Source organism: Triticum aestivum, chromosome 3D (assembly GCF_018294505.1).
Source record: "Triticum aestivum cultivar Chinese Spring chromosome 3D, IWGSC CS RefSeq v2.1, whole genome shotgun sequence".
In the NCBI taxonomy this organism is placed as follows: domain Eukaryota; kingdom Viridiplantae; phylum Streptophyta; class Magnoliopsida; order Poales; family Poaceae; genus Triticum; species Triticum aestivum.
This window is the reverse complement of record NC_057802.1, coordinates 411707044-411718240: the sequence shown is the minus strand read 5'-3', so window position 1 is coordinate 411718240 and position 11197 is coordinate 411707044. Positions and strand designations below refer to the sequence as shown.

Here is an 11197-nt window from a genome sequence, read left to right as displayed (position 1 = left end):
CTGCTGAACTTAGACTAGCCACAATGGTTAGTAACATAGACTAGTAACATGCTATAGTGGAGAGTAACATTTGTGTGGTAACATGCAACAATTCATTTATTAGCCTATAGACTCATTCTGCCTTGATATGTGTGATGTTACTCATATTACTAGTACCTACTCTCTTGTAGACTAGTCACAGTGGGAGTAAGACTCCATCTTCTCGGAGTAGCTATATTACCACTTTTCTCTCTTTCTTCATTTATTGTTTGCCACATCATCTATTTTATCTAAATATGAATGATGTTACTACCTATGTTACTTCCACTATGAAGTCTTAGTCCCACTGTGGCTAGTCTACAAGAAGGCGACGACTTTCTTGGGTTGGAGGACGATTCACTTCACCCCGTATCCACGGGATGTTCACCGATTTGCGTTACAGTCGGCAGTATAAACGACCAAAGAAACACCGGACCCTCGTTAAAACCGACGACGACGCAGCCGTAGGCTCGACGCCAAACTTTCTCCGAAACACTGCACCTTGAGAATCTCCTCGAAAGGGACGCCACAAGAACCCGGGCGTACGCTTCGCCCGTGACGAGCGCAGCGCACGCTAGCGCGCCGTCCAAGCGCTCGGCGCCTCTGACCCGGAGAGCCACCCCATCACGAGACCGCCTGCCGCGCCTTGTCCCGTTGCTCTTGCCCCCTGCGTTCTCCTGCGCTCCGAACGCCACTTTCGCGCGCCTGTACACGCCATTTCCCATCACTCGTCGTCGTCATCCTCAGCGCTCTCCTGTCGCTCCAGTGTTCTTGACCTGAGAGATGGACGCGGGGAGCGCCGTCGAGGCGGGGCGGCAGGAGGGGACTCCCACGGGGCCCGCGGCGCCGTTCGGCAGGTCGTCGTCGTCGTCGGGTCTCGGCGCGAAGGGCGGCGCGACACCCCAGAGCTTCGACGGCGCGCTCAGAGTTGAGCGCTTCTCTTGGCCCTTTTTTCCCAATCATTTTCGCGTCGCGTGCGCCGCTCTGATTAAAGCTTGCGTGTCGTCCGACGCGTTCGCTCGGGTTTGCAGGAGCTCAAGGATCTGCAGTCGCAGCTGCACCAGGCGGCGGACTGCTGCGAGAAGGCGTTCCTCAACACCGAGAAGAAGCAGCTGTAAGCGCAGACACTCCCATCGTTTATCTCACTCCAGCACATTTTCTTTCTTTCTTTCCCTGTCTGGTCGTGGAACTGATGGCCGCGTGTAAGTTTCGTTTCATTTCCTGCGCATGGTGGTGAAGAATCCTGGACAGTACAAAGAGCTACATCTGCGACGCGGTAGTAGCGGTGATCGATCATCTGGGGACCGTCTCATCCAAGCTTGAGCACCAGCTGGAGGACAAGGCTGAGATCACGCAAACAGAGCAAAAGATCAGCTTCCTCAAGCAGGTTGTGCATTCTCTCCACTTGTAGCTGTGAATAAATTATGTATGGATATCTGGTGCAATTACCAGAAACAGTTTGGATTAAACAATGAGCCATATCTATGACACCGTGATGGAGATTAGGCAGGATTGTAACTTGCGAGAGTACATATACAGTGCTTTTTAAAGGGTGATATACAGTGCTTTTTGAAGGGTGATGTACAGTGCTTTTTGCTCCTAGATAACTTGGGTGCTCTTTGGGAATTCTTCTCTGTTCCAGTTTTAGCAAGTCAATATCAATATGCACCACATGTTTTCTCATGGCGATTGACTTACAAAGCTTCAGCGTCACTGCTGAGTGGTGATGAACATCGACCAAGCCAAACCCTGCTATGCTCACTGAACTTTGTATGATCTCTTGATGTTACCAGAGGCTCTTGACATGCGAACAGTATGCAATTTCCCTCCAACTATTGGCCGTTCGTGCGGACACTGGCGCCGTTCAATATCATCGCCGTTACCTCTCGCAATGTATAGTTTTCAAACTTTGTTCGACTTATATGATGAACATGCAAAATGCTTCAGCTCTGCTATGATTTACTGACTAGTTCCAATTTCCACTACAGCTACTGAAAGAAACAACCAGGAAAATGTTGCCAAGTCAAGGTTTACTGGCTACTTGTTACTTTCGATTCTTTCGCTCTGTCTTTCTTTGTACCTGTGGTCTGCAATTTGTATCCCTGTATATATAACATTAGCAGCATTTTTTCACACAGCAGAGGTGACCCAGAACCCTTCAAGCTCAATAGCACAGTGGCGCCAGGAGCTACTCGCACTCTGAAGCCATATGATGTTGAATCAACCATGGGTAATTTTTTTGCCAGATGAAATATATTATGAACAATTGTGTATTTGGCACCGTAAAGCTGTTCTGCTTCCATCTACTGTGAAGAAGGATCCCAGCCATTCTACTGATCAAAATTTCCCTTTCTATGCAACATTTTTTAGCATGCCTTCAGTTTGTTTTCCTGGATCCACTCGTAACAACAGCAAGTTGTTCCCACTTGTTTTAACCCTTTTTTTTCATATAGCCGTGATTGATTTACCGTATGGCTAATGACATGGTGATCTTATTAGGGAGGGAGCATGCCGTGGCGGGTGCAGACGTTGGAAACCCAGCATCCATAACGAGGTCATTTTCCTTCAGAGCAGAGGTATTCCTAAGTTATACGTGTCATATATTGTCTCAGAAATATGTGCTCTAGACACTATTTATACCAAGAAATCAACACGACATTGCCAAGTGTGTAAACTATTCAGTGATGCACGAAGCAACGCAAGCACAGACATGTGTTTATTTTTTACCTTGATGCATTTTCCTCTGAATTTTATGCAGGATGTTCAAATTGCTGCAGGGGGTCATCACAAGAAGAAGAAGAAAAGTAGCCATGGCAGCAACATCATGTCATTTCTCAAAAGAAGCAAGCGACATGCGTAACGGTGAAAAGAGCCACCGGGGTGCAGTTAGAATGTGGCTATCGCCAGAGTTTTTGCTAGCCATCAGAATGTCCATTGTTCTGTAAAAGGAATGTGCGTACAGTACATATGTTTGAGTTCTGCTCCGGTGCACGCATGTGCTGACGTGCAGTAAATTGAAATTCAGGGTCGAGCTGAAACATTCATGCCACATCGAGGAGAAACAAGCATGTTCATTTCATTTTCGGTCCCAAGATTTTATACTATACTACTCCCTCCAGAATTACTTGTCGCAGAAATTGATAAAAAATGATTGTATCAAGAGCTAAAACATGTCTAGATACATCCAAATAATTCCAGACGGAGCTAAAGAGAAGTAACATATGACTGATATTTTAGCAAATACACATAGAATAATTATTGAGGTGGAAGAGGAAGACGAGAAAAGAGATTTCTATTTCTTTAGCTAGGAAGATGACTTCTTAATAAGAAGCTAAAATACCTTTTTTTAAATAGTTTTCCCCATTGTATGGGACATATTCTCCTAATCACAAATATTTTAAATTAGTTTTAATCATCTCATACTTGTAGGAGCATGCTGCATGCAAACATTTTATTGCTCTAAATATCGGTGTCCTCAGCTTGCTAAATTCCCTCAAGTCCTATTAGACTTGGCACACGTGGTTGCAATTTCTTGGAATTATATTTCAGGCTTTCTATTCTTTTGTCGGTATTGCATATTGTTCATAGGCGCGTGTGTATGTGAACATCCATGTGTCTCAGGGTGTCGAGGCCAGAGTACATAGAAGGACGAAGCGTTTTTCTCTCGGGAGGGGCGACTCCCAGGGCGACTTAGGTCTCCGCTGGTCCGCTGCCGGCCGCCTCCCCGGCGGCGGCGCGGGGGCCAGTGTTCTTTGTCCCAGGATGGTGCCAGAAGGTGTAGTTGCTGGTTTTATTGTCTCAGGATGCTGCCATGAGGTGTCGTCACTGGTTTTATTGTCCCGGGACGCTGACGTGAGGTGCCGCCGCTGGTTTCTCTCTATACTATGAGTTCTGTTGTCTTACTGCTGGATTCCGTGGAGTATCTCAAGCAAGAAATTTTGAGGTCTCGTGAAGGAAGGTGTGCTCCAATCCTCCTCAGATTGGATGCGTTTTTGAAGTAGTGGTGGTGTTGTGGGTACGTGATTGTTGGACGTGATTGTTTCACCTACCTGGGATGGTGCTGGGGACGCTTTTTCTGTTTTCAAGCACGTACTGAAGAAAAGACCTGAAGCTGAAGCGTTCGGGTCCATGGATTCGGCGACCCCCGTGACGAGTCGCCCGGAGCAATGAAGCTAATCAGCTGGAACTGTCGGGGCCTAATTGGGGCCCAGACAGTTCGTTCGCTTCTGGACATCCAGAGGAGACATGAACCGGATGTGTGTTTTTTTGTCCGAGACACATTTGGATGAGGAAAGGGCAGAAGTTCTGATGAAAAAACTTCGCATGGATCACCTATTGATTGCGCCATGCACTGATGGAAGAAAGGGTGAGTTGCTAATGGTCTGGAAGAAGGAGGTTAGGATCTACTCCCGGACTACCACCCTCGATTTCATTGACGTTTCAGTAGAAGAGGCAAATGGGGATCTCTGGAGATTGACAGGGATATATGGTGAACCCAACTGGGAGCACAAAGACCGTACGTATGGCATTTTAAGGGATCTGCATGCCCAATCAAGTCTGCCCTGGTTGGTGATTGGAGGCTTTAACGAGATTCTATTTTCTCATGAGAAAGATGGGGGTGCCCCACGTCAGCAAACACGCATGCAAGCATTCGAGGATGCTCTCTCAGATTGTTCTTTGGAGGATATTGGCTATACAGGGGATAGCTTCACCTGGTTTCGCGGAGGGCTGCGAGAGAGCCTGGACCGTGCGGTTTCAAATTCAGATTGGATGCTTTTACATCCTTTTGCTGGACTGAATAATCTCGAGATGGGTAAATCAGATCATCGGCCAATATGTTTAGATACAAAATATCTAGCGGGTGTAACTGACAACGGCAATGCTCGTACAAAGAAATTTGAGGCAAGATGGTTAGCAGAAGAGACGGTAGAGGAGATCGTCAAAACAGCATGGCAGAAAGCTTTGCACCAAGGCTTATGTCCGACCGTGAGTTCAAAGTTAGATTCAGTTCACAATGACTTGCATCGCTGGGATCAACAAGCACTTAAAGAGCCTCGCCGACGGCTTCGAGAGGCACAGAAAGAACTAGATGTTCTCATGAGACAAACTCCTACAGAAGAGGTGAGAATGAAACAGAAGGAATTATCAGTTTATGTGGAAAACCTGCTCGAACAAGACGAGGTGTATTGGGCACAGAGGGGAAGAGTCAGTTAGCTTCGCAAGGGTGATTGCAATACTGCCTTCTTCCATCACTTTGCGGCAGCTAGGAGACGGAGGAACCTGGTAAAAAAGCTGAAGAACGATTCAGGTGCCTGGGTCGAAGGGAATGAGGACCTTCGGCCTCTCATCAGAGACTACTTTGGCGGCCTGTTTACGTCGAATGTAGAGGAGATCGTGAAGGAAATATGCCCTAGAGGCAATAATAAAGTTATTATTTATTTCCTTATATCATGATAAATGTTTATTATTCATGCTAGAATTGTATTAACCGGAAACATGATACATGTGTGAATACATAGACAAACAGAGTGTCACTAGTATGCCTCTACTTGACTAGCTCGTTGATCAAAGATGGTTATGTTTCCTAGCCATTGACATGAGTTGTCATTTGATTAACGGGATCACATCATTAGGAGAATGATGTGATTGACTTGACCCATTCCGTTAGCTTAGCACACGATCGTTTAGTATGTTGCTAATGCTTTCTTCATGACTTATACATGTTCCTATGACTATGAGATTATGCAACTCCCGTTTATCGGAGGAACACTTTGTGTGCTACCAAACATCACAATGTAACTGGGTGATTATAAAGGTGCTCTACAGGTGTCTCCGAAGGTACTTGTTGGGTTGGCGTATTTCGAGATTAGGATTTGTCACTCCGATTGTCGGAGAGGTATCTCTGGGCCCACTTGGTAATGCACATCACTTAAAGCCTTGCAAGCATAGCAACTAATGAGTTAGTTGCGGGATGATGTATTACGGAACGAGTAAAGAGACTTGCCGGTAACGAGATTGAACTAGGTATTGAGATACCGACGATCGAATCTCGGGCAAGTAACATACCGATGACAAAGGGAACAACGTATGTTGTTATGCGGTTTGACCGATAAAGATCTTCGTAGAATATGTGGGAGCCAATATGAGCATCCAGGTTCCGCTATTGGTTATTGACCGGAGACGTGTCTCGGTCATGTCTACATAGTTCTCGAACCCGTAGGGTCCGCACGCTTAAAGTTAGATGACGGTTATATTATGAGTTTATGTGTTTTGATGTACCGAAGGAGTTCGGAGTCCCAGATGAGATCAGGGACATGACGAGGAGTCTCGAAATGGTCGATACGTAAAGATCGATATATCGGACGACTATATTCGGACATCGGAAAGGTTCCGAGTGATTCGGGTATTTTTCGGAGTACCGGAGAGTTACGGGAATTCGTATTGGGCCTTAATGGGCCATACGGGAAAGGAGAGAAAGGCCCCAAAGGGTGGCCGCACCCCTCCCCATGGACTAGTCCGAATTGGACTAGGGAGGGGGGCGCCCCCTTCCTTCATTCTCCTTCTCCCTTCCCTTCTCCTACTCCAACAAGGAAAGGAGGAGTCCTACTCCCGGTGGGAGTAGGACTCCCCCCTTGGCGCGCCCTCCTCCTAGGTCGGCCGCCTCCCCCTTGCTCCTTTATATACGGGGGCAGGGGGGCACCTCAAAGACACAACAATTGATCTCTTGATCTCTTAGCCGTGTGCGGTGCCCCCCTCCACCATAGTCCATCTCGATAATATCGTAGCGGTGCTTAGGCGAAACCCTGCGTCGCTAGAACATCATCACCGTCACCACGCCGTCGTGCTGACGGAACTCTCCCTCAAAGCTCGGCTGGATCAGAGTTCAAGGACGTCATCGAGCTGAACGTGTGCTGAACTCAGAGGTGCCGTACGTTCGGTACTTGGATCGGTCGGATCGTGAAGACGTACAACTACATCAACCGCGTTATGCTAACGCTTCCGCTTTCGGTCTACGAGGGTACGTGGACAACACTCTCCCCCCTCGTTGCTATGCATCACCATGATCTTGCTTGTGTGTAGAATTTTTTTGAAATTACTACGTTCCCCAACAGTGGCATCCGAGCCAGGTTTTATGCATAGATGTCATATGCACGAGTAGAACACAAGTGAGTTGTGGGCGATATAAGTCATATTGCTTACCAGCATGTCATACTTTGGTTCGGCAGTATTGTTGGATGAAGCGGCCCGGACCGACATTACGCGTACGCTTACGCGAGACTGGTTCTACCGACGTGCTTTGCACATAGGTGGCTGGCGGGTGTCAGTTTCTCCAACTTTAGTTGAACCGAGTGTGGCTACGCCCGGTCCTTGCGAAGGTTAAAACAGCACCAACTTGACAAACTATCGTTGTGGTTTTGATGCGTAGGTAAGAACGATTCTTGCTAAGCCCGTAGCAGCCACGTAAAACTTGCAACAACAAAGTAAAGGACGTCTAACTTGTTTTTGCAGGGCATGTTGTGATGTGATATGGTCAAAGCATGATGCTAAATTTATTGTATGAGATGATCATGTTTTGTAACCGAGTTATCGGCAACTGGCAGGAGCCATATGGTTGTCGCTTTATTGTATGCAATGCAATCGCCATGTAATTGTCTTACTTTATCACTAAGCGGTAGCGATAGTCGTAGAAGCATAAGATTGGCAAGACGACAACGATGCTACGATGGAGATCAAGGTGTCGCGCCGGTGACGATGGTGATCATGACGGTGCTTCGGAGATGGAGATCACAAGCACAAGATGATGATGGCCATATCATATCACTTATATTGATTGCATGTGATGTTTATCTTTATGCATCTTATCTTGCTTTGATTGACGGTAGCATTATAAGATGATCCCTCACTAAATTATCAAAGTATAAGTGTTCTCCCTGAGTATGCACCGTTGTGAAAGTTCTTCGTGCTGAGACACCACGTGATGATCGGGTGTGATAGGCTCTACGTTCAAATACAAAGGGTGCAAAACAGTTGCACACGCGGAATACTCAGGTTAAGCTTGACGAGCCTAGCATATAACAGATATGGCCTCGGAACACGGAGACCGAAAGGTCGAGCGTGAATCATATCGTAGATATGATCAACATAGTGATGTTCACCGTTGAAACTACTCCATCTCACGTGATGATCGGACATGGTTTAGTTGATATGGATCACGTGATCACTTAGAGGATTAGAGGGATGTCTATCTAAGTGGGAGTTCATAAGTAATATGATTAATTGAACTTGAATTTCTCATGAACTTAGTACCTGATAGTATCTTGCTTGTCTATGTTGATTGTCGATAGATGGCCCGTGCTGTTGTTCCGTTGAATTTTAATGCGTTCCTTGAGAAAGCAAAGTTGAAAGATGATGGTAGCAATTACACGGACTGGGTCCGTAACTTGAGGATTATCCTCATTGCTGCACAGAAGAATTACGTCCTGGAAGCACCGCTAGGTGTACCACCTGCGCCAACAACTGCAGACATTGTGAATGCCTGGTAGTCACGTGTTGATGACTACTCGATAGTTCAATGTGCCATGCTTTACAGCTTAGAACCGGGACTTCAACGACGTTTTGAACGTCATGGAGCATATGAGATGTTTCAGGAGTTGAAGTTAATATTTCAAAAGAATGCCCGGATTGAGAGATATGAAGTCTCCAATAAGTTCTACAGCTGCAAGATGGAGGAGAATAGTTCTGTCAGTGAGCATATACTCAAAATGTCTGGGTATAATAATCACATGATTCAACTGGGAGTTAATCTTCCGGATGATAGCGTCATTGACAGAATTCTCCAATCACTGCCACCAAGCTACAAGAGCTTCGTGATGAACTATAACATGCAAGGGATGGATAAGACAATTCCCGAGCTCTTCGCAATGCTAAAGGCTGCGGAGGTAGAAATCAAAAAGGAGCATCAAGTGTTGATGGTCAATAAGACCACCAGTTTCAAGAAAAAGGGCAAAGGGAAGAAGAAGGGGAACTTCAAGAAGAACAGCAAGCAAGTTGCTGCTCAGGAGAAGAAACCCAAGTCTGGACCTAAGCCTGAGACTGAGTGCTTCTACTGCAAGCAGACTGGTCACTGGAAGCGGAACTGCCCCAAGTATTTGGCGGATAAGAAGGATGGCAAGGTGAACAAAGGTATATGTGATATACATGTTATTGATGTGTACCTTACTAATGCTCGCAGTAGCACCTGGGTATTTGATACTGGTTCTGTTGCTAATATTTGCAACTCGAAACAGGGGCTACGGATTAAGCGAAGATTGGCTAAGGACGAGGTGACGATGCGCGTGGGAAATGGTTCCAAAGTCGATGTGATCGCGGTCGGCACGCTACCTCTACATCTACCTTCGGGATTAGTTTTAGACCTAAATAATTGTTATTTGGTGCCAGCGTTAAGCATGAACATTATATCTGGATCTTGTTTGATGCGAGACGGTTATTCATTTAAATCAGAGAATAATGGTTGTTCTATTTATATGAGTAATATCTTTTATGGTCATGCACCCTTGAAGAGTGGTCTATTTTTGTTGAATCTCGATAGTAGTGATACACATATTCATAATATTGAAGCCAAAAGATGCAGAGTTGATAATGATAGTGCAACTTATTTGTGGCACTGCCGTTTAGGTCATATCGGTGTAAAGCGCATGAAGAAACTCCATACTGATGGACTTTTGGAACCACTTGATTATGAATCACTTGGTACTTGCGAACCGTGCCTCATGGGCAAGATGACTAAAACGCCGTTCTCCGGAACTATGGAGAGAGCAACAGATTTGTTGGAAATCATACATACAGATGTATGTGGTCCGATGAATATTGAGGCTCGTGGCGGATATCGTTATTTTCTCACCTTCATAGATGATTTGAGCAGATATGGGTATATCTACTTAATGAAACATAAGTCTGAAACATTTGAAAAGTTCAAAGAATTTCAGAGTGAAGTTGAAAATCATCGTAACAAGAAAATAAAGTTTCTACGATCTGATCATGGAGGAGAATATTTGAGTTATGAGTTTGGTCTTCATTTGAAACAATGCGGAATAGTTTCGCAACTCACGCCACCCGGAACACCACATCGTAATGGTGTGTCCGAACGTCATAATCGTACTCTACTAGATATGGTGCGATCTATGATGTCTCTTACTGATTTACCGCTATCGTTTTGGGGTTATGCTTTAGAGACGGCCGCATTCACGTTAAATAGGGCACCATCAAAATCCGTTGAGACGACGCCTTATGAACTGTGGTTTGGCAAGAAACCAAAGTTGTCGTTTCTTAAAGTTTGGGGCTGCGATGCTTATGTGAAAAAGCTTCAACCTGATAAGCTCGAACCCAAATCGGAGAAATGTGTCTTCATAGGATACCCAAAGGAGACCGTTGGGTACACCTTCTATCACAGATCCGAAGGCAATACTTTTGTTGCTAAATTCGGAATTTTTCTGGAGAAGGAGTTTCTCTTGAAAGAAGTGAGTGGGAGGAAAGTAGAACTTGATGAGGTAACTGTACCTGCTCCCTTATTGGAAAGTAGTTCATCGCAGAAATCGGTTTTTGCGACACCTACACCAATTAGTGAGGAAGTTAATGGTGATCATCATGAAACTTCAGATCAAGTTATTACTGAACCTCGTAGATCAACCAGAGTAAGATCCGCACCAGAGTGGTATGGTGATCCTGTTCTGGAAGTTATGTTACTCGACCATGACGAACCTACGAACTATGAAGAAGCGATGGTGAGCCCAGATTCCGCGAAATGGCTTGAAGCCATGAAATCTGAGATGGGATCCATGTATGAGAACAAAGTGTGGACTTTGGTTGACTTGCCCGATGATCGGCAAGCAATTGAGAATAAATGGATCTTCAAGAAGAAAACTGACGCTGACGGTAATGTTACTGTCTATAAAGCTCGACTTGTTGCAAAAGGTTTTCGACAAGTTCAAGGGATTGACTACGATGAGACCTTCTCACCCGTAGCGATGCTTAAGTCTGTCCGAATCATGTTAGCAATTGCCGCATTTTATGATTATGAAATTTGGCAAATGGATGTCAAAACTGCATTCCTGAATGGATTTCTGGAAGAAGAGTTGTATATGATGCAACCGGAAGGTTTTGTTGATCCAAAGGGAGCTAA

The 11197-nt window shown here is 45.4% G+C and overlaps 1 protein-coding gene across 2 annotated transcripts; it reads left to right on the top strand.

The window, feature by feature from the left end:
- Positions 1-581: 581 nt before the first annotated feature.
- LOC123074778 (probable protein ABIL5) lies at positions 582-3097 on the top strand. 2 transcript variants are annotated; one of them, XM_044497531.1, is made up of 8 exons: positions 582-945; positions 1050-1132; positions 1258-1405; positions 1812-1911; positions 2007-2046; positions 2160-2248; positions 2518-2594; positions 2777-3097. In XM_044497531.1, exons 1-8 carry the CDS (start codon positions 802-804, stop codon positions 2876-2878), a joined length of 783 nt encoding a protein of 260 aa, XP_044353466.1. In that variant the 5' UTR covers positions 582-801; the 3' UTR covers positions 2879-3097. The 2 variants fall into 2 exon arrangements, with proteins under 2 accessions (XP_044353466.1, XP_044353465.1); XM_044497530.1 differs by having other exon boundaries at positions 2157-2248.
- The last annotated feature ends 8100 nt before the right edge of the window (positions 3098-11197 follow it).

Bases quoted from the DNA above. Each gene is read 5' to 3' on its own strand.
- LOC123074778 (XM_044497530.1), top strand. From the start codon at position 802: ATGGACGCGGGGAGCGCCGTCGAGGCGGGGCGGCAGGAGGGGACTCCC. The intron at 946-1,049 runs GTTGAGCGCTTC...TCGGGTTTGCAG, and splicing joins GCTTCGACGGCGCGCTCAGA to GAGCTCAAGGATCTGCAGTC. The intron at 2,595-2,776 runs GTATTCCTAAGT...AATTTTATGCAG, and splicing joins CATTTTCCTTCAGAGCAGAG to GATGTTCAAATTGCTGCAGG.